This window comes from Trypanosoma theileri, assembly GCF_002087225.1.
Source record: "Trypanosoma theileri isolate Edinburgh chromosome Unknown TM35_Tth_8_V1, whole genome shotgun sequence".
Taxonomy (NCBI): Eukaryota; Euglenozoa; class Kinetoplastea; order Trypanosomatida; family Trypanosomatidae; genus Trypanosoma; species Trypanosoma theileri.
In genome coordinates, this window is record NW_021639850.1 from 238499 (window position 1) to 261030 (window position 22532).

The 22532-nt window shown below is 40.0% G+C and overlaps 10 protein-coding genes across 10 annotated transcripts; all 10 read left to right on the forward strand.

Moving 5' to 3' along the window:
• Positions 1-103: 103 nt before the first annotated feature.
• On the forward strand, positions 104-1492 carry TM35_000081900 (putative cell cycle sequence binding phosphoprotein (RBP45); the record flags this gene model as incomplete). Its single annotated transcript, XM_029024055.1, has 1 exon — positions 104-1492. One exon carries the CDS (start codon positions 104-106, stop codon positions 1490-1492), a length of 1389 nt encoding a protein of 462 aa, XP_028884458.1.
• Positions 1493-3080: 1588 nt separating this feature from the next.
• TM35_000081910 (uncharacterized protein) lies at positions 3081-4274 on the forward strand (the record flags this gene model as incomplete). The annotated part of the gene is made up of 1 exon (XM_029024056.1): positions 3081-4274. The coding sequence occupies one exon, from the start codon at positions 3081-3083 to the stop codon at positions 4272-4274; it is 1194 nt and encodes a 397-aa protein (XP_028884459.1).
• Positions 4275-4731: 457 nt separating this feature from the next.
• On the forward strand, positions 4732-6684 carry TM35_000081920 (uncharacterized protein; the record flags this gene model as incomplete). Its single annotated transcript, XM_029024057.1, has 1 exon — positions 4732-6684. The coding sequence occupies one exon, from the start codon at positions 4732-4734 to the stop codon at positions 6682-6684; it is 1953 nt and encodes a 650-aa protein (XP_028884460.1).
• Positions 6685-7209: 525 nt separating this feature from the next.
• TM35_000081930 (uncharacterized protein) lies at positions 7210-7695 on the forward strand (the record flags this gene model as incomplete). The annotated part of the gene is made up of 1 exon (XM_029024058.1): positions 7210-7695. The coding sequence occupies one exon, from the start codon at positions 7210-7212 to the stop codon at positions 7693-7695; it is 486 nt and encodes a 161-aa protein (XP_028884461.1).
• A 490-nt stretch (positions 7696-8185) lies between these two features.
• Positions 8186-9430, forward strand: TM35_000081940 (syntaxin 1B/2/3; the record flags this gene model as incomplete). Its single annotated transcript, XM_029024059.1, has 1 exon — positions 8186-9430. The coding sequence occupies one exon, from the start codon at positions 8186-8188 to the stop codon at positions 9428-9430; it is 1245 nt and encodes a 414-aa protein (XP_028884462.1).
• A 357-nt stretch (positions 9431-9787) lies between these two features.
• On the forward strand, positions 9788-11173 carry TM35_000081950 (uncharacterized protein; the record flags this gene model as incomplete). The annotated part of the gene is made up of 1 exon (XM_029024060.1): positions 9788-11173. One exon carries the CDS (start codon positions 9788-9790, stop codon positions 11171-11173), a length of 1386 nt encoding a protein of 461 aa, XP_028884463.1.
• Positions 11174-11695: 522 nt separating this feature from the next.
• Positions 11696-15259, forward strand: TM35_000081960 (putative myosin heavy chain; the record flags this gene model as incomplete). The annotated part of the gene is made up of 1 exon (XM_029024061.1): positions 11696-15259. One exon carries the CDS (start codon positions 11696-11698, stop codon positions 15257-15259), a length of 3564 nt encoding a protein of 1187 aa, XP_028884464.1.
• An 837-nt stretch (positions 15260-16096) lies between these two features.
• On the forward strand, positions 16097-19111 carry TM35_000081970 (uncharacterized protein; the record flags this gene model as incomplete). Its single annotated transcript, XM_029024062.1, has 1 exon — positions 16097-19111. The coding sequence occupies one exon, from the start codon at positions 16097-16099 to the stop codon at positions 19109-19111; it is 3015 nt and encodes a 1004-aa protein (XP_028884465.1).
• Positions 19112-19641: 530 nt separating this feature from the next.
• On the forward strand, positions 19642-20775 carry TM35_000081980 (uncharacterized protein; the record flags this gene model as incomplete). The annotated part of the gene is made up of 1 exon (XM_029024063.1): positions 19642-20775. The coding sequence occupies one exon, from the start codon at positions 19642-19644 to the stop codon at positions 20773-20775; it is 1134 nt and encodes a 377-aa protein (XP_028884466.1).
• Positions 20776-21138: 363 nt separating this feature from the next.
• TM35_000081990 (Inosine triphosphate pyrophosphatase family protein) lies at positions 21139-21741 on the forward strand (the record flags this gene model as incomplete). Its single annotated transcript, XM_029024064.1, has 1 exon — positions 21139-21741. One exon carries the CDS (start codon positions 21139-21141, stop codon positions 21739-21741), a length of 603 nt encoding a protein of 200 aa, XP_028884467.1.
• Positions 21742-22532: the final 791 nt, after the last annotated feature.

The window sequence follows — 22532 nt, forward strand, 5'->3', positions numbered from 1 at the left end:
AAAAAAAAGAAGAAGATAGTCAAAATTTAAAAAAGAAGAAACAGATAAGATTGAAATTAAAAGAAAAAGAAACAAAAAACAAAAAACAAACTATTCATTCACGATGCAACAACAGTTAAAGATGCAAGAGCAGTTGCGAGCAACGCTCCTCAAAATGCAGAAAGACATGAACGAGTATTTTGCTCAACAGGAGCGCAGTCTCCGGCAGGTGTACGGTGAACTGAGAGGGCGATTGGAGAAGATTCAACAAGCCGTAATGGTATGCAACGGCAGTGCTGTCGGTCTCAGCAATACTTCCGGATATATGGACAGCATCGATCACGCCACACCAGTCTTTACACGCTACATCTCAGAAAGTCAACGCGGGGCGGCGGCGGCGGCTGTAGTGGCGGCTGCGGCTGCAGCTGCTGGAAATAGCATGATGGTTCCATCTACACCACCAAGTGAACGAATGCCTTTTATGCATTCAGATTCACAAGTTCAAAGAGGCAGTGATATGTTGCCACAAGGAGTTGCTGGTGGAGTTGGGGAAGATGCGGATTGGGCAGCACTTACAGGATCTAGCCGTCTTGATGTTACACCTGCTGTTTCTCCACAGAAACAATGGAGAGATGATGATCATCATATGCGAGATGAAAGAAATCCTTCTGTAGATTATACTTGTTTTGAGACACTTGACAGGTTGATGAATGATGATGATATACAACATAGCGCCATGACATCAATGCTTTCACCCTATATACAAGATGATGAAATAAAACAACAACAACAACAACAAAGTATGATGTCCTTAAGTTCTAAACCAGATGTTATTCATATCAGTACCCTCAGTTCTTTACAAAATCAACACCTTACGACCAGTTTAAAGGTTTCATATGTTGACGGTCGACCTAAAGCGGTACCTGTCGTGGATGGTGCACTTGATGAACCTGAAAAACTTGGTATTGATATACATGCCCGGTGTAAAGTATTGGTAGAATTCAAACGAAAACGAGTCTTACAGTTTGAATCTAAAGAATATGTTCCTCCTGGAAGTTATGTGATAGTTGGTGGTGACCGAGGAGAGGATTTGGGACTTGTAACATACACCTGGTGTGAAACTACAGTAGCGAAACCCACGAAAGGTGACACTGGTGAATCTAGCAGTAATGGCAACAAACCCACCGTATTGGGGGTTGGCCTTTCTGGTAGTACACTCATACGAAGTATTGGTCTTGGTACAGGAACAGTACTACGATTGGCAACGGAATCAGAGGTTGCACAGTTACACACGGTGCAGGTGGAACTGGAGCGGCGTGCAATTGATGTGTGCTCGCAGCGTGTGCTTGAGCGTGGACTGCCCATGACCATTGTGGACGCAGAGTACCAGTTTGATAAGAACAAACTTACATTCTTTTATGAGGCGCAGCAGCGTATGGACTTCCGTGAGTTAGTGCGAGACTTGTACAAGACATTTCGGGCGAGGATATGGATGGAAACGGTGGAAAGTTAAGAGTAATGTGTGGAGAGAAATAGGTCAAGTAAAGAAAAAGAAAAGCACAACAAAAAAAAAAAGAGAGAGAGAGAGAGCTGAAGGGTTTAAGAAAGGAGGATAGTACTTCTTCGGGAACCTTTTTTTTCTTCTTTTTTTTTTTAAACTTCACATAGATGAAGTTATTTGGAAGAAGAAAGAAAAAACGAAAAAAAAAAAAACTTTTTTTTTTTATTTACTGTGGTTCACGTTTATTTGTGTTTGCGTTAAGCTCTGAATCAAAACATGATTTTGCACACAATGAAGGGATACGGCGTATAAATGTACTGTGGATAGAAGCCATGAACTTTTCATCCCTGATGAGATCATTTTTTCATTATAATACAGGGAACACAGTGAGAGAGATGGGGAGGAGGTGTGTGGTTGTTGGAATTAGAAGAGAAGGTTGATACAGAAGAAAAAGAAGAAAAACAAAAACTCTACACATATACCGAAAACATAGGACGAAATACATTAAAGTAATAGAACGAAACGGACTGTGAAAGGTATTTAATGATTCACATCAAAAGGAAAGAGAGATTTAAGTAGAAAAAAAAAAAAAGAGGTGGATGAAGGTAAGAGGGAGAGGAAAAGGGAGAGAGAGATAGAGAGAGAGAGAGAGAGAAAGAAAAGGATAATATATCTATGAAAGAGAGTAAATAACATTTGTGATGGACCATTGTTCCGTCGAATAGTGATAATCGTTGTATTCTAACTGCTGCTGCTGCTACTATCACTCTTTTTGTAACTGCGATAAAAATAAGAAAGTTTTATTATTCTTACTTTCTTTTTTTTTTTGTTATTGTGAATCATAGGAATTGAAAAATAAAAAAAAAAAAAAAATACTTGAAGATTATGAGAAATCATATGACGAAACGAGATAAACTGCGAGGAAATATAATCTTAGATGATGCTTGTCTTTTCTTGCTGATTAGTTTTTTAAAGAATTTTATAGTTGTTGTATTATTTTCTTTTTTTTTTTTATTTAAAGAAGAACATGACAGTATGGTTTCTTTTCAGTTTCAATAGCCATATACCCCCTTTCTCTTTCTCCTTGTCTTTCTTTGTATATCTTTCTCTGTGTCTCTCCCGTACACATTAGTGTGTGGTTTTCACCTGTGTTTATTCCCCGTTCGTCGTGTTTTTTTTTTGTCGTCTGTGGTAAATGTCTGGTGGAATATTCTTTGTTTTTGTGTTTAGTTACTACTGTACTGTGTAAGAGAATGAAAGTTCTCAGATGGTACAAGATACTAAAATACAATGCTGATATATATATATATCTTTGTGTGTGTGTGTGTTTTTTTTTTTTTAATTCTTTTTCTATTCTTTTCTTTTCTATGCGTTTATTTCTGTCTTTGCATTTTCTTCTTTATTTTCTTTCTTGTATGCTCTCTTTTTCCTTTTTTCTTTCTTTCTTTCTATTCTTTCCTTTTCCACAATGGGTGTTGTTGACTTTCCGGTACGATCACCCTGTAGCTTTGTTGTTGTGGCGGTGGAGGGTTGCTGCTCTCTCTTTCTTTCTTCCTCTTTCTCTCTGTGTTTGTGTGTGTCTCTGTGGGCCCTTTCTCCAATGACATCCCGCGCGTGGGTCGATGAGGCCGACCGGGGGGCCGACCGCCGCCTGCCGGAGTTTGCGCGCCGCAGCCATCAACTCCCCGCGTGGGCCGCCCAACCGGAGAAGACGGACGCCCAAACGGGGGCCGCGGCCGGCGTGAAGCGATGGCGGGATGAGGGCCTCGACGCCCTTCTCGCCCGCACGGAGCCGCTCCTCACATCCCGCCACGACCGCCAACACGCCGCCGTACCGCCGGTGCTCTCCGTCCTCCCGCTCCCACGCGATACCGCGCGGTCCGTGCAGTGGCACCGCAATGGTCAACTCGCCATTGTTGGCGGTAATCACCACATTTATCTCTTTCACGCCGCCGGCCGTTTTGTGGAGCAAATCTCCAAAACGGATGTGTTGAAACGTGTGGAGCACGCCGTGCTTGGTGCCACAGGTGAGGATGTCGTCGTGGTGGGACACCAGTCCTATACACCCGACCTGCTGAACCTCTCCACTGGGACCATTACTCCACTAAAATTTCTCTGCACACGCGACTCGGCTCTCTACCGTAACGGACGACGTGATAATGGTAAACAGGACTTTTATATTACTAAAGTGATTGTGCAGACGAACGATGCTGCATCCCGCACCGTCGGTGTGGTATCTGGAGCAACTGTTACCATTGGCTCACTTGCCTCAGGCAGCATTACACACCGTATTGAGATGAGTGATCCCGTACAGGATGTCACATTCTCCAGTGGTTCAAATGAACTCACAGTCGCTACACGTAATAAATTAACAGTATATGATGTGCGTAAAACTGCACGGTTTCTGCGGGAGACAAATGATGATGGCACAGTGGATATTACAACATTTGCCAACACAGATGCCGCCTTTGCCGTTGGTTCTGCCAGTGGTGTGGTGAGTGTGTATGGTAAAGATGGTACTAATGCGGGTCCACTGAGAACGCTTAAAAATCTCACAACAAGCATCAGTTGCCTCTCGTTTGGTGAACGCAGTAATGGGGATACTGTTTTGGCATACGCAACCAGAGGGCAGAAGGGCGGTTTCCGTCTTGCTGTGCTACCAGAGTGCCGCGTTGTGCCATCATTTCCAGCGGTTGAGCAGCGACATCAGTTTATTCAGAGTTTGACCATTGCTCCGACGATACCTGTACTCTCTGTTGGTGAAAAACAGAAAGTGACGAACTACGCCTTGTGATGTTGCATGAATATGAAGAGTTCTGTAGGAGCAGTTCACAACAAAGTGAAGAAAAGAAACGAAAAGAAGATAAAAGGAAAAAAAAAAAAAAAAGATGCGTTTAAGTTGTTATTAAAACCACAAAGGCAGTATGAAAAGAATACATGTGGATCAGTGTCAGTCTTCTCTTTTTTTTCTCTGGCCCTTTTTTTTCTTTTTTTTTCAATATCATCCTTGTTGATGAGTTGACAACGTTGTTCTCTCTATTTTTTTTTATTTGTATCTCTTTTTTTCTTTTTTCTCTCCTTTTCTTTTCCTTTTCTTATGCAATGACCATTATAGTGGTATGTGGTTCTTGCCATCCCTTCGATAGGTATTTTCGACTGAACTAAACATCCTGTGCGTGGGATTTTATTTATTTATTTAATTATCCTTTGATAGGGGATATACATAGCAGAATCTAACACCTCTATTTAAAATGGTAAAACAACGTGGAAGGAAGGCGGGGACAAAAACAGTAAACTCTAGTACTGTCTCAGAAGCATCACCTTCACCAACAAGAAAAAAAACATCAACATCATCAACAACAACGGGAACATCTATGCGTATTACAATAGGCCTTAAAGATGTTCTTCCTGTAATGATTGTCGACAATATGGATGAAATACGACCCACGTACAAGATGTTTAATATTATTGAGGACTATCATTCCGATGATGATGATAATAATAATAATGTTGTGGTAGTTAACAACAATAGTGAAAATACAAAAACGCACACTGATGTCACACCTCTTCGAAGAAAGAAACGAGTTCGTGAGTTATCTGCGACTGTGTACCCGGATGCTCCGACTCCTCGTAAAGGATGGGCTAAACAAGCTCTACGTGAGGATACTCCCTACGGCTTACTTCAGCGCCGTGATCTCTTTGAGGCATGTCCTTACATGATGGACCACAAAGATTACTTGTGGTGTCACTCAAAAGGTATTTCAAACACCTCTTTTGTTGAGGTAATAACAAAACTTGAAAGGAACTACGCAAAGTATCTTTTACAATCTGCAAGAGGAAAAAGTAGCACTGTTGTTGAAGACATTAACCACGAAAATGATGACAATAGCCAACAACAACAACAACAAAAGGTAAAAGATGTTGATGTTTGCGGTGTTTGTGCACGACCAGAACTCTCAAGTGGAGTTGGATCTTTTCTTCGTTGTAAACGTTGTGGATGTCAAGCACATGTACAGTGTTGGTTTTTACAACGCCTTCCATCTCATGTGGAGAACTGGCAGTGTCCAAGCTGTATCGTTGTGAGAAGAGAAAGTAGTATGGGACGCTGTTGCACTTGTGGACGTCGAGGTGGTGTGATGCTTCCATATGTTTCGGGATCTGACTGGAAACGTCAGGTATCTGAAACAACAACAACAACAACAAGAACCAATAATATGGGATCATCACAGTTTTGTCATATTATCTGCGCACTCGCATTTGAGGAGTTAACAGTTGACTCTAAGCATCGCGTTGTGCATCCTGTAAAACGATCCAAGAAGATAGATCATTTAGGACGTTGTGTATTCTGTCATAGTGACTCTTTGGGTGCACGTGTGAAGTGTCATCATCATCATTGTTATCAATGGATGCATCCTGCATGTGCTCAACTGGCTGGTACACTGGAGTGTTACCGTTCATCAAAAGCCACAGATCATAACGGAACATGGGAAGGATGTCATTTATACTGTCGTACTCACTTTGGATTAAATATTAGCACTGTTTTGGGTTCTGAACGAATAGGTGAATTTGCGGAAGCGCATGCCCTTCAGCAGCTGACATTGGAGGATTACAATAATAATAATAATAATAATAATAATAATAATAATAATAATAATAATAATAATGATAGTAGTAGCGATATAGTAAAAATACAACAAGTTTCTCATTCCAGAGAGAAGTTTACTAATAACATGATGGAATCTGTAAAAGAGTATTGGATGAAAAAACGATCAAAGCGACATAAAGAAGCTGCGTTACTTGTGAAGGAAATTCAGGAGAGTAAACGTGATTTTGCATCTATTATTTTTTGGCCTGAAATTATGAAGGTTACACCAACAGAGGTACGCCTTGCACGTTTTCTATGCTTAATTCCAGAGTTACAATATCATATCAACACTACTGTTGAAGGGGTGTTGCCTATTCCTGATTATGAGTACGATGATGTACAGGAGTATAGGAAAGATCATCAAACACGTACCAGACACACAGGTGACACGGTAAAACTTTACAAAAAGATGAAAGTTGTAGAATCCCATATTTCATTATTCTGTGAATTGACAGAACTACTTCATCAACGTGCTATTGTACGACGAGAGTTGGTAGAAACAGAATTGCATCTTCTTGAAGCTCAATATAAATTAGGTGGTGATGTTAATATTCTGTGAGGAATATTATGGACGAAATAAAAGGAATAATTTATTATTTTTTTTTTCTGAGGGATGGTGGGGTGGAAAGAGTTGGAAAATTTTTTCTCATATGTTACTATTGCACTTGTTTCCTTTTCTCTATTATCTGCGAGAGATAAAGTGATGTGGTACTGCTTTTATTTCGAATTTTGACAGATGCTCAGCGGAATGCGAAAAGTTAACGGTAGTAGTAGTAGTGGTGATGGTGGTGTAGATAACCACTTGGAAGGGTGGTGTTGCCTTCTCTCATGACAGATTATTTATTTATTTATATTATTTTCTTCTACTTTTTTCCTCTACTAATGTTTTTCTTCTCACCTTCTCATACTATATATTCTTCTAGCACTCCCTGTACATGGTTCTACTACATTTTCTTTACTTTTTCTTTTTCTCTCATCATTGATTATCTCTTCCCCCTATAATGATTAGTATCATACATTCTTGTTACGTACTCCTCATACACAGAGAGATACACATACATACAGACTCATATATTGTGTATAGATGCGGGTGCGGGCGTACCATCATCATACAGTGAGTCGCAGCAGCGCCGCCCTCGCCGCACTCGTTATTGTCAACGCAGCCTTTATGTTTTGTTTCGCACTTCCTGTCGTTCTCGCATTCCCGTGGAGCCGAGTCCTCACAGCGACACAACAGGCGTGGGGAGCAGCCCTTATCTCTATATGGGCAATAGCGGAGATCCCGCGTCTCTACGCAGGACACACGGGGAATAACTTGCAGCACGTCCCAGCGCTTATGCGATTTGCCCTCATGACACTCGTTCCACAAATACCACTTGTTATTGTCTATATGGTTATGTGGCCACAACGTAATGCCCTTAATGAAGCGGTAAGTATTACTATGATAATTTTATTAGTTGCTGAGTTATTTTGTACTATTAGGCTGCTCGTAACGCTAATGCAGCGTAACCGAATAGATTTTTTCATTTTTTATAGGCGTAATTTTATTGAAAATCGCCGTTTTTCATAGACCTCTTAACAGTGTGATCTCTGGAGTAGCAGGTGTAATCACTATATATATAGATTCTCTGATATTTGGGTATGGGGTATATATATATATGCCTTCCCAAAACCCTAATATTTTCCATATATCTGTTTTTTTTTTGTGTGTGTGTGGTGGGGAAGTGGAGTGAGAGGGGAACCCAATTATTTGACACTGATTAAACGTTAAAATGTACTGTATTGCTTGAGTTTTATTTCTCTATTTAATGGTGATAGTCTGTGTTGACGTTAATTCTCATCTCATATTCTTATGAGAATAAACAATTATATTTCTTTTGTGGGAGTTTGTCTTGTACCACTTCTGCGTGTCGGAGGTTTTTCGTTGCTGTTTTTTTTTTTTTTTCTTTCTTTCTTTCTTTCTTTGGTTGTTGTCGAGTTGTTAAGAAATAAACGAACAAAACAAAAAAAAACAAAACAAAAGAGAGAGAGAGAGAGAGAGAGTTGTGGTGACAAGGTGAATGAACCGCACTGCAGCTCTGCGTGAACTGTTTGACAAGAGTAGTCCGTATATTAGTGGATGTGAAAATTTTGTGGTGATTGGAGCCCTTCGAGCACATCCTTTTAATCGAGCTCTTATTCTTGTTGTGACTGCAGCGGATGGGGCTCTACGGACCACACGTTTACGAATTCGAGCAACTGTGCGTGCGATGGAAGAATGTACGCCTGCAATTGCAGAGTTAGAGAGTGCACTTCTTTTGCAAGAGGCGGAGTTGCTTTCAGTTTCCAATACAATAAAAGATCTACTGACTTCCATTCGGGAGGCAGAAGAACAATTGGAGAAAAAGAAGAGTGGATGGGATACTGTATTGTTTCCAACAAAGGAGGAGACAAAATTGTTATCATCTGTTAAGCCATCAATGCAATTCTTGCAGCACTTGCAAGCAGCATTGGAAATTATTGAAGGAGCAGTAGGTCGTAGTCGGTTACGATTGGCGTTGTGTAAAGAGGAGTTAGTTCTATATAAACAAGAAATGTTTGCGTTTGCACGGGCTGGTGTGCTCTCTTGTTTAGATCCTGCAAGAAATTCCAAAAGTAATAAGGAAAATTCCGTTACAGAAAAAGGCGATACTAGTGGGAATGGTAATAGTAGTAATAATGATAATAATAATAATAATACAATGGGATTATTATACCCAAAACCCATGAAAGGAAATACGAGTTCAGCAGTTGCGGTAGTTTCTGTAGTTGATCGAGTTATAAAAGGAGCGGCAAAAACCGTATCATCTGCCCCACTCCCTGCAAGTACACGTGTATTCTCTTTAATGCGTAGTGGTGTTGGCGGTGTTGGTGTTGGCGGTGTTGGTGTTGGTGGTATTAACTCTCTCTTTCAAAGATCTTCTTTAGTTGAAACAACTTCTCCCAAATTTGTTTACACAGCAGAAGAGGAAGAGCGGCTTACACAGGCTAATGCTCTACTAGAGGAGCAGCAGAAGGAGGCTTCTGCAGAGGATGCGAAGGCAGTAGAGGCGTCTGTGCGTGAGTTATCACAATTAACCTCACTCATGAATGAACAGGTGATGCAACAGAATGAACAGTTTTCTATTCTATTGAAAAATACAGAGGCTGCGCAGAATAATATGAGAAAAGGTGTTGGAGAAGTAGGTAAGACACTTAAACAATTTTGGAACTCCACAAGACAGTTAATAGCATGTATATGGGTGAGTATCTTTATTCTGCTTATAGCTAATTGGATCATACGTTGATTTCAACCCTCTTGAAAGACTATAATTATATAGGACAGAGAGAGAGAGGGGTGTGTGGAAAGAGAAAAATACCAATATATACATATATATATATATATATATATATATATCTTTATTTTGCGTAATTATATGAAGGTAATTGAAAATAAAGTTTCTGCTATATATATATATATATATATATATATATATATATTATCTTATTTATTTATTTATTTATTTATTTCGTTTTATACTTACTGTACGCTTTCCTCATCATTTCTACAGGAAGGCAATCACAATAACCCAGATTAAGCGAGAAAAGAAAAAATAAAAAAATAAAAACTCTGTGGGAGTTAATAAGGTTGAGTGTGTTAATTAATGACATCTCACCTCTCATGCAGTAACATCAGCAACAGTATTAGTGGTACCGGTAAAGTACTTTCAACAGTACTGAACACACGACCACCATTGCCATTTCATTTCTTTAAACGTTGGAGTTTACATGATTTTCATACTTCTCGCTGGACCTGCACAAACCCATCAGCGCAAATCAAACGCACACGTCTTGGTCGAAGTTGTATTGATAAACCAACAATAGAAATGATTTCTGTTAGTCGATACGGTGGTTACGAGCTACGCGAATCGTTGGTTACAGCATTTCGTATCTACCGCAGTGTAGATCAATCAGAAGCGGCACGAACTGCTGGACAGGCTGCTGTACGTTCTATTCGTTTTGATAATTTTATGTTCGATGCTGAAGATGAACAGGAAGTGGCAGTTGATTTTGCTTGTTTATATCTTAATGCCTGCGTACTTTTTAACGTTCTTCCTTCTCGAGAGATGATAACGCAGTTGTTGAGTCGACTCTCAACATTACTTCACAGTTCTTTTCACTGGGAATGTGTTTTATCTGCACTCATTGTCTGTCTTCAACCTTCTGCAGAGGCGGCTGTAGGGACGGCTACCGCATTTGTTAGTATGCTTCGTGGTGCCCTGCCAGGTACTATACCTGTAAGTCTTTCACATGATGGGAAAATTCTTTTGCTATTTACAATTTCGAAAGCTTTGGCTTTACTGATTCACTCCAATACAAATATGGAAGATCAATTACAACAACTTCTTGATGTTCAGCTTAAAACAATAGAACTACTCTGTGCTACTCCTACTACACCCTTATCACGAGAGGAACGATTTGTATTAGTAGATGCCGTTTGTTGGCGTTACACCGCAGGTGGTTGTTCTTCGACTAATATAGAATGGGTTAAAAGTATATTACCACTACTGCAAGTAAAGAAACAGGAAGAATTGGATGTATTTAATCTTCCACAGTGTACACGACTGTTCTGTGCATTATGTGTATTGTTAACAATGCAACACACTACAGTGAATGAACAAAGTCAACGACAACAGTGGGAAATACTGGATCCTATTGTACGTCACTTGGATGAACGGGTTCGTATTCATTCTATATCAGATATTCTTTTTGTGTTAACTGGACTGCAGACGAATCATGTAGCACGCTCACGATATAAGAAACTTCCATCCGCACTCTTAGATCACTTACGAGAACAACAACAACAACAACAACAAGGAGAAGGAGAAAAGAGGAATGATAGTTGTGGAGTATCACTTATAAAGGATGAAACTGGATTAGAGGCGATGCAAAAGATTCTGTTACTATTGAGTAGTACTGGTGAAGATGAGTTAGCAGAAGCAGCAGAGACAGTCCTAACGGATGTGTTTTCATCAACTTTAAACAATTAGTCACATTAGCTCTCATGCATACTTTTGGAGCTTTTTTTTTTCTTGCAGAATTAAAATACATTATTTTTTTTTTTATTTACTCCTTTTATTTATGCATTTAATTCTTTATTTTTATTTCTGTTTTTACAATTTTTTTTTATTATTTGCTTTCTTTCTTCTTTTTTTTTCTTTCCCCCTTAGGTTGTTGGTGTGGATCATTGCCTTTGGTAACCTAGTGTGGTGTGTTTACCTATTCTCTCACAGTATATATATCTATATATATACTTATCGAAAATATTTATTTCTATATTAACAGAGACTATAGTATAGTTGAAAAGAGCGGTAAAACCAAAAAAAAATTTTTTTCTCTGCGTGCGTGTGTGTGTGTGTGTATTTGTTTATATATTCTGGGAAACAGTCATTGAATAAGAGGAACATAATAAAAAAAAAAGAGAGAAAAATCATCTCCCCATAACTTTTTCTTAACTATTATTGTGTGTCCCTTTACAACTCTACGTTAAAGTGTGTACAATTAATCCTCAGATGAGTTCACATGCCAGTTTGTTGCCTGGGATGCGGTGTATGTGTTATCACCCACAACATGCGTGGGTTCCAGGGACTATTGACTCATTTGATGGAAAACATGTCTCTGTGAGTACCATTACACCTGCAAAGGAACAGGTATCGAAACTTCTCCCGGATGATGTTTTTGTATGTGATGAACATGCAATGCAAGAGGATGTGAATGATCTACTCAATCTCGCCGTATTACACGATGGAACATTATTGAATTGTCTTCGGATTAGATACTTTCGTGATGTAGTATACACTAATATTGGCGCTATTGTAGTGGCACTTAATCCATTTAACTTTAAGATTCCATGGTATATGGATGATAAGATGCCAGATTACCTTGCAGAAGGTGAAACTATTCAACATAATCTTCCTCACTCTTGGGCAGTGGCTCATACTACTTTTTATGAAATGCGAAGAGATGGTGAGAATCAATGTATTCTCGTATCTGGAGAATCTGGTGCAGGTAAAACAGAGGCGGCAAAAATTGTGATGAAATATCTTGCCGCTGTAAGTGCATTACAATGTTCAGAAGAAGAAAAAAAAGCAGGAGCCTTTGTTGGTTTGCGTATGATGCAATCTAACCCTATTCTAGAGGCTTTTGGTAATGCTAAAACTGTACGAAATGATAATAGTTCTCGTTTTGGTAAACTTATGCGCATTAAATTTGATCGTAAAGGAATGCTCTCTGGTGCAGATATTACAAAATATTTACTTGAAAAATCGCGTATAATTACATCCGCATTGGATGAACGTGTATATCACGCTTTTTATCTTGTACTTAAAGGTTGTGATAGAGAATATTATGGACTTCAAGATCTTTCACAATATCGTAGTGTTATGTCTGGTAAATCTCCTGATATTGATGATGTGGATGATGCAGCAGAATATAATGATGTAACTAAAGCAATGGAAATTTGTGGTATGAATAGGAAAGAAATAGAATCTGTTTGGCGTAGTGTTGGAGCTGTTCTTTCACTATTAAATGTTGATTTTATCCCTAGCAGTACGGATTCCTCTTCTATTGATTCTGAAACAGAACACTATATTACAGAAGCTTGTCGTTTACTTGAAATTTCTGAAGATGAACTTAAAAAAGAGTTTACGACTACCACATTAAACTTAAGGGAAGGTCCAGTCGTTACTACACTAACAAAAGCTAAAGCAATTGATGCCAGAGATTCTTTTTGTAAAGCTCTCTATGATAATTTATTTGGTTACCTTGTGACTACTATTAATAAAACTATTAATACAGATGACTGTTTGACGTGGGTGGCATTATTGGATATTTTTGGTTTTGAAGATTTTAAAGTAAACTCTTTTGAACAACTCTGTATCAATCTTACTAATGAAACACTTCAAAGACATTATAATTACTATATATTTACAAAAGATATGGATGAATGTCGTGAAGAAGGAATTGATGTAACAGAGATTATTTTCCCTGATAACAGTGAATGTGTGGATATGATAGCTGCTAAAGGTGGAATTCTCGCTGTGTTAGATGAAGATTGTCTTTTAGCAAAGGCAACGGATGTAAGCTTTCTTGAAAAAATATCTGATCGTTTTGCTGGTAAATCACCATTTTTTGAACGTCCACGTCTTTCTAAAGCTCCATGTTTTCGTATTAAACATTACGCTGGGACTGTTACATATGTTGTTGATGGATTTATTGAAAAAAATCGTGATACCTTGAAAGATGCTTTCAAAATATTATTAAATAACAGTAAAGATAATGTTATAAAGACATTACTTCCTATGCCTGATCCTGATAATAAGTCTCGGTATACAGTTGGTGGTTTCTTTCGGAGTCAGTTAAAAGATTTGATGGAACTTATTCAAGGTACAAATCCACATTGGATTCGTTGTATAAAACCACATCCAGCCAAGAAACCATTACATTTTGACGGTGTACAAACTCTTACTCAACTACGTAGTAGTGGTGTACTTGGAACGGTACAAATCCGAAAAGCAGGATATCCTATTCGGATTTTTATTCCTGATTTTGTTAAAAAATACAAAATTATAGTACGTTCTGAGACGTTAGATTTTAGTGATGCCGTGAGTGTTTCAAAGGCTATACTTAAGGCGCTTGGATTTGATTACCGTAAGGCACAAATGGGTAAGACACGTGTATTTCTAAAGTCTGAGGCTTACCAACATCTTGAGGTGGTAAAGAAACAGAAGCTGCAGGTATTTGCGAGGGTAGCGGTGTGTGGAGCCCTTGTTTCCATTTCTCGAATGCGTACTGCAGCATTCCTCCGTCATCGCTCTGTGGAGGTTGTGCAGTCCTTCCTGGCGAGTCTTCGCAGCCAGCATGTGTACCGCGAGAAGGACTACCTCCTGCGGAAGGACATCATTATCGCCAACGTCACGGCCCTCCTCGCACTGCAGCAGCGGGAGGCGGCGGAGCGGGCGGCGCTGGTGGAGGAACGCACGGCCTTCTGCGATGATCTCACGGCCCGACGGGAGCGGCTGGCGGAGGACCTCCACGCGGCGTGGCTGGCGGCGGCCCCGGCGCGGGCGGCTCGGGCGGTTGAGGCGTTTTTCGCGGAGGAGCGGGCGGCCCGCGAGGCGATCACCGCCGCGGAGAAAACCGCCGCCGCCGCTCTTCACGCCGCGTTGGACGCCGACCGCCGGGCCGCCGTGGCGCTCGTGGAGGCCCGACAGGCGGCGGAGAGGGAGGCGCGGCGGGCGGAGTTGCGGGCGGCGGCGGTGGCCGCGTGGGACGAGCGGCGGGCAGCGGCAATGCGCCACGTGGAGGTCCGCGAAGAGGCACGACGGCGGGCGCGAGAGTCACTGCGGGAGGCCATTGAAAATAATAACGACGCCCTCGCACTGCGACGTCACGAGCGGCGGCGGCAGGCACGCGAACGGGCGGCGTATCCAACACCGCAGTTCCGCAGTTGCGGTGTCGATGCGCTGCGGGATCCGGTGATCGGTCCAGGTGGACTACAGGGCACACTTACATCTCCTACACATCCTGCCTATGAATCCCGAGAAAGGGAACCTTTTATTAACTATTCCGCAATTAATATCACAAGTCCTGAAAACCGTGGAAGGAATAGTGGTAGTTACGGTAGTATTAACCGTAGTGACGGTATTCCGCAAGAATGTTCACCATCTCCTAATGGGAGGAGTCGTTCCCGGCATCATGGTTTTGGTGACACTGCGATTGCCATCTACAGTGATCCACTTCGAGAAAAGGAACGTCTGGGAAAGGAACGTATTGAGCCGGACCGTAATTGTTCTCTGGAGATTGTGCGTCGTCTCCGTTCTCTCCAGACGTTACGTGATAGTAGTTTTATTTGTTCATCAAAGTCCCGAGAAATGAAAGATCCGTTTAACCCACACAGTGATAATTGGGTGGTGCCACCAAATGGTGTTTTAATGTTTCCAGACGGTTTCTCCTGTAATATTGAAGATGTTGCCTCTGGTAAATTACTCTCTGGTGGGGATGGACGTAATAGTAGTAGTAGTGAAGCGATGGATAAACGGAACACATCCTATTACATTATGGATTTTGAAAAGTAACAACTTTTCGTTAGTGTTATCTCTCAGTTTATCTCTCTATTTCTCTCTTTTTTTTTTTTTTTTGGTGATTTTCATTCCTTTCTCTGTAATATCATTNGTGGGGATGGACGTAATAGTAGTAGTAGTGAAGCGATGGATAAACGGAACACATCCTATTACATTATGGATTTTGAAAAGTAACAACTTTTCGTTTTCTTTATCTCTCAGTTTATCTCTCAAATTCTCTCTTTTTTTTTTTTTTTTTTTTTTTTATCTGTGGTGATTTTCATTCCTTTCTCTGTAATATCATTGTTCTTTTTTTCGTTTCCTTTCTACATCTAGCCACGTATTTTATGACTACAGCTATTATTATTTTTATATATGAAAAAAGAATTCTGTATTCTTTGCCTTTCCATTTATCCCTTTCTCATTTCTGCGTTATTGGACGTTTATAAATAAAATGAAGAAAAAAAAATAGGCAGGTTTTTTTTTTTTTTCATCATGTTGTATTGAAAATAAACTAGAAGAGAGAACGAACTCGAGCGTCTCATTACCTGTCTTGTCTTGTCTTTATTTTTGGTGTCTATGTTTTTTTTTTTCTTCCTGGAATTCTTTATCCATTGTGTTTTACCCGTATGTTTGTAATCTCTAAATAAATTGATAAAACTTTCTTTACTCTTGTTTATTATTATTATTATTTTTTTTGTAGTACCTGATAGAAGGAGGGATCGAGAAAAGGAGAGAAAAATAAGGAAGGAAATATCAAAAGAGAGAAAGATAGAGAGAACGTCTACTAATATTTGAAGCCAAAGGAGGAATAAATACAAAAGAAAAAGAAAAAAAAAACATAAAGACATTATGCAACCAACACGTTGGAGTCGGCAGATTCGTTTCTTGGGACCCCTTCGGGGTTTTCCACTTTTTGGAGTATCGCCAACTCTATCCTCAGCAGTGTCACTACCATCATCATCATCCTCTATGACATTAAGGAATTCTGTTGGTGCTGGTGCCCTTCATCACTGTGTACGGTTTGCATCTACTAAACTAGCGCGTCTTTACATAATGGAACTTAACAGAGTACGCACGGATTACCGCCGCTCACCCACAAAAACACAGCAAGAGGAATGTCTTCGCGCCATAACTGACACCCCACTCCACCGTATTCAAGGAATGGATGGAAAAACAGTAGCTCACTGTCTCTCTACCCTCGTTTTACTGGATGCCCCACGAGATCTCGCTTTATTGCATGAGTGCGCCGTATGGCTCTCTGTTCACCCGGACGCATTTTCCCCGCATTCTTTAGCTCAAGCGCTTTACTCTCTTGTTTGTCTTGAGTATGCCGATACTGCTTCTATTGTACATGCTGTTCAGGATCGTGTGATGTCTGCTATTGCTGATATGGCACCTAGCAGTCTCTGCATGTTACTGGTTGCGGTATTAACAGCTTGTGCAGCTTCTTCAGATGGTGCTGTACAAGGGGCTTTAGATTTGTCTAAAAAACTTTCTGAACGTGTATTACCTACACTTAATGCAGGTTTAGGGCTCACAGAAAAAGTAATGGTAGCTGTAGCTTTAGGGAAATTGTTTGAACATGCCACAACAGATGGTCTTGTAACAGATCAAGTATTAACACATCTCTCCTCCAGTGTTTGGGCAGGTATACCAGGCGCTGAACTTTCCGTTGTATCGCTACCAGATCTTTTAGGACTTGTTTCTTCTGTTCATACAGCACCTATTTCAGTTCGTGATATGTGTGAAAGTGCACTTTTTGAAGAACTTAAGACACGTGTGGTAGCACAACCACTTGTATCCGCAAGAAGTGCTGTTCAGGTTGCCCGTGTACTAAAGTATGTTATTCGCAGTAGTTGTCCTGCTAAAAATGATGTACTAGAGAAAATAGTAAATGCACTTGAAGGTTACATTAGTGCAGATGCTATTACACTTGATACTGCGGCAAAACTACTTGCAGAATTTTCTGCTATAGAAGAAGGATCATCTATCGTTACACCATCACCATTGATACGTTATTTGGTTCAGGCTATTAATGAAGGACGTGAAAAGTGGAATTCTGAATCTGTTCGTACAGTACTTCGGGTATTTAGTAAAGATGAAAAACTTCGTGCTGATGCACAAGCTTTAGCTACACTTCGAGTAGAATTTATTCAAGCAAAATGTGCTGCAGGTGCTCCAGTAGATGCAAATGATATTGCAGCACTTCTCGTAGAAGGTATTGTTGATCCCCACGCAGATGTTTTAGCTGAAGCTGTATCTAAAAATATTAGTCGTTGGAGTGTCTCAAGTGTATTGGTTTTTCTAAGAGCAGCAGCAGAAGTAAATGGGAAACCAACACGAGCTATTATGCGTGATGTAGCATCTAAGCTTGTCCCATATATTGAAAAGGCAACATCTTCACAAGTTTCTGCGGTTATCTCATCATACGGGAAAGCTCGTGTACGTAATGATGCTTTTTGTCTCGCTGTTACTAATAGAGCCACATTAATTGCATCTGAATTAACATTACATCAAATAAGTACTATTTTAGGAGGACTCGCAGCTGTAGAGTATCGTGATACCAAATTATTTCTTGATTTAGCACCATATGTTATTGCTCAAGCCCCTACTGCTGATGCTGCACAAACAGCTAGTTTGTTAGCATCTTATTCAAAGATGCTTATTTGGAATTTTAAGGTTATTTGGTCTCTGGCTGAACGTGCAGTAGTTATTTGTGAAAATTTTACTTTACCACAAATAATTGCTGTTGTAGTATCCTTGAATCGTATGGATGTACAACATGAAATTTTAATGAGAGATCTTCTAAAGAAAGTAATGCGTTATGTCTCTGAACATCCAAACATTTCACTTGTAGAAACGGTTATGATTTTAAGTGCTTTTTCACGTAGTGGGATATGGGATGCCGCTTTTTTTGAAGAACTTGGAAAACGTGTGGTAAAAGATCAGGAGCTATTAACACCTGATGAACTTGCAGATACATTAATGGCATTTGCGCGAGTTGGATTAAATAATTATAATATCTTTGAAAAACTAACTTTACGTACTCTTGCTATGGCCCCAACTAGTCCTCTTATGGCTTTGGCACATATGACGGTAGCATACGCTAGTGTAGGTTGTCGTCATGAAGAACTTTTTTCAATTGTTGCTGATCGATTTGTAAATCAAAAAAATGATGTTCCAGCAGTAACCATTGCATCTGTTATTAGTGCTTTCGCTTCTGTTGATATTAGGAATGATCGACTATTTATTGAGGCTATACCACGTGTACGTCATGTAGGACAGTATGGTACACCAAAGGATATTACAAATGTTGTTTATGCCTATTCAAAAGTTGGATTATGGCACTATAAGTTATTTGTACGATTAGCAGATCGTGCTATTCAATTACGTGGAGAATTTCGTTGTGATCACCTTACACGATTACTTGAAGCATATGCACGTGTTGATATGCGATATGAGAAACTATTTGTAGAGTTCTCTCCCCGTGTACAAACCCTCGCCCATCTCCTCACTGCAGGTGAACTGACTAAGATTGTGAATGCCTATGCGAGAGTGCGTATACTCGACACGGCGGTATTTAAAGCATGCGGTGATCGTGCATTGGATGTGATCAACACATTCGAAGAAGAAGAAGTACGAGAGTTTTTAACTGCCTTTAGAAAGACAAAGATGAGTCATGACGGTGTAGCGGCAGCTTTGGCGAAAAAGTTCCCAGAGGTGGTGGCATCATTACCGCAGTTGGAGGAAGAACAAGAACAAGAACAAGAAGAAGGAAGAGAAGTGACTACTGGTACACAGGTAAGAGAAGAAGAAGAAGAAAAATCCGAGAAGAGTGCTAGTTCAGAAGTGGCAGGGGTATAAGAAACTAATAAGAGCATGGAATTAGTTGATTTTGCTCTTTTTTTCTTCTTTTTTCTCTTTTTTAATTCTCTTTCTATTTATTTATCTATCTCTCTATTGTATTCCATTTTTCATTTTATGCCGGTTTCTGATTCTGTTTGGTGTATCGTCACATTTTAATAAGGGAGTTTTTCATTTCCTGAAAATCTACCAACTTTGCAAGTTGTTAATCACATATAAAGGGGAAGAAAAGAAAACGAAAAGAAAAGAAAAACAAAGATTATCAGATTGTTTCTGTTTTTCTTTGATTCTGTGTGTGTGTGTGTGTGTGTTGTTTTTCGTCTATAAGAGTTAGTGGGATCAATGAAGATAATGTTTTTTTCACTCTCCCCTTTCAATGATGGTATTTTATTTATTTTTACTCTCTATGTGTGTGTTGTCTTTATTATGGTTTAGATATTTTTTACATTTATTCAGTACTTTTTTTCTTTCTTTATTATTATTATTTTTTTTTTTTTTTTTTACCTGTTATTAGCAAAAGTAGGACATCAATGCATCTGGGGTATGGCCCGAAGGGTCAGTTTCTAACTAAACAAAAACGACCCGCAGCGGTTGCTTGCTTTCTCAACAAAATCCCGCTTGATGATCGTCATGCGGCCACAAATGCCCTTCTCCTCCTTGGGCTGCGTGCGTATGAACAGGCCGTTGCAGATGCCCCGGCAGATGTTCACACACTACGGGCGGTTGTAGCGATGGAATTAACGAATATCGATAGTGACAACTCGACACATGCGCAGGGGATAATGCGGGCAGCCAAAGTGAGTGGTAAGAAAGAGGCGTTGACGCTTACACACACTCCCGCTTCCGTGCAGGATTCATCTAATAAGATAGGGGTTTCTCTTTCAGGAAAAGACATCACATCACTAAGGCATTCATCATCTAATTCAAAAACCGATAAAAATATGTTATCAAGGGGTGGTAGTACAGTTCGTGATGGTGAAGGTTGTAGTAGTAGTGGTGGTGGTGGTGTTGACTGTCCCACACCAATTTTATTGCATAAAGCAAATGCATTACTTGATCGTATAGACAGAACACCTGAAAATAAGAATAACACAAGTGCAGGAAGTTTATTACCACTTGCTTGTAGTGGAAGAAGTAGTAGTCGTGATAGTATGGAAAAGCGGCAACTGCGTGCTCAAACCCCTGCTTTAAGTTTTATTCTTCGAGATGTTTTAGAAGGGGCGGTTGAACAAAGTGTGGCTGCTTCTAGTAGCACAGGGGTAGCTACTAAATTTCCTAATGGGGCTCATACAGCTACTCATGGTGATGATCAATCTACAAATCACGACCTTTCTGTCTATGATGTTAGTGATGGTACTCCTGAAGAACAAGGGAATGCAGTTGATCATCATGATAATGGGATGTATAATGAAAGCACACTAATTCCGCTAAATAGCAGCGATGAAGAATATTATCCCATAGATTTTTTGCGTTGTCTTAAGAGTCATATTGAAAGTACGAATGGGGTGCGTGAAAATCCTCTTCTTGTTGCTGCATCTATTCCTCAATATTTATCTATTTATACCTTGCGTAGTGGTTTTGACAACTTGTATAGAAGTCTTCTTGTTTCCTACCATTTATCAAATGAAACCAGTAAAGGCGACCGTCATGATATTGGAAATTGAGCTTATTTCATTTAGGAAATCATGACTACCTCCTTTTTTTTTCCTGTTATTATCTTCATTGAATCTCTTTAATGGGGCCTCCGTCCTTTTTTTTTATCGTTTTCTTCTTCTTCAAAAAAGTGGATGGGGGCATTGGATTAATGAAAGTAAAAGGTGATACAAAAAAATACCTTTTTTTTTGTTTCTCATCAATATGTATTTCATTTTACTTTATTTTTTCTATATATTTTTATTTTCTTTCTCACACAACCTGAAATCATAACAACAAAATATAAGAGAGAGACATTACAACAGCGAAAGGGGGTTGTGAAAACACAATTACACTAACACCAGCTAAAAAAAGAAAAAGAAAAATAAAGTAACATGACTGAGACTATCGCTTCAGAAAAGGCGGCTCTCCCCCGGTTGACCCTTGTCACTGGAAATGCGGGTAAACTACGTGAGGTGCAGGCGTGTCTTGCCGGGCATGTGGATCTGGAGAGTGTGGCGTTGGACCTGCCGGAGCTGCAGAGTGACACCGTCGCCGCCGTCAGTCGGGCGAAGGCGCAGGCGGCGTATGCACTCCTGCGGCGGCCGGTGCTGGTGGAGGACACGGGGCTCTGCCTGGACGCCCTCAACGGCCTGCCGGGGCCGTACATCAAGTGGTTTCTCCAACGCATGGGGCCAACGGGACTCGCCCGGCTGCCGAGCGGCTTCGACACCCGCAGCGCGCAGGCCGTTTGTGTCTTCACATACTGCACAGGCGACGAGGGCGATGCGGACGGGAAAGTGACTCAATTCGTCGGTTGTTGTGAGGGGAGTATTGTGGAAATACCGCGGGGGAAGGAGGGATTCGGTTGGGATTCCATCTTTCAACCAAATGAGGGTAATGGAAGCACATTTGCGGAAATGTCTATGGATGAAAAGAACAAAATATCACATCGTTCTAAGGCACTTATCTTGCTGAAAAAACACTTTTGTGAGTAATAGATTTGGATATCCTTTTATTATTATTATTATTTTTTTTTTATGGTTTTCGTTGACACTTTGTTTACGTATAACTTAACTGTGTGTGTATTTCTCTTGACATCTGGGTAAGGATCAGAAATAATACTTCGTTATGGTTTTTATTATTATTTAAGAAAATGTATTCTGCTTCTATACCTCCTCAGTCACTGAAAGTAAAGAAAGAAAAATACAAAAAGAATAGCCACGATCGTAGTTGTTTTTATTGAACCAGTAGATTAAACAACGGAAGGGATATATACGCTACATATACATTCAGAGAGACAAGATAGACACAAAAAGTAAAAGAGTTAAAAAAAGAAAAAAAGAGAATACGTTCAGTGTACCTGGTATATATTTATATACATACACATACGTGCAAGTTGATAAGATATGGCATTTCCCTGTCTCAGCCGACCCAAAGTAAAACAATCATATCACTCAGAAATCCCAAAAACAACACAACGTAAGATGGAGCTGCAGCGCCGGCGTGCAGAGGCTTTATCAATGTCCAGCAGCAACATCAGCAGTAATGGCAACAGTAACAGCAGCAGTGTTTGCTACGTGCCACCACGAAGCAGATCACTGGAAGCATTCAGACCACCACCAATTATCATACCGACGTACTGAGAAGTAAGAAATTCGAGTATAAAGTTTTTCCGAGAAGCCAGATACATTAAGAAATGAAGATGGAAAAGGAAAGAAAAGAAGAGTTATTATACGTATTCCTGGAATAAACGAAAAAGTAGAGGTTCAGAGAGACAAAAAAAAAA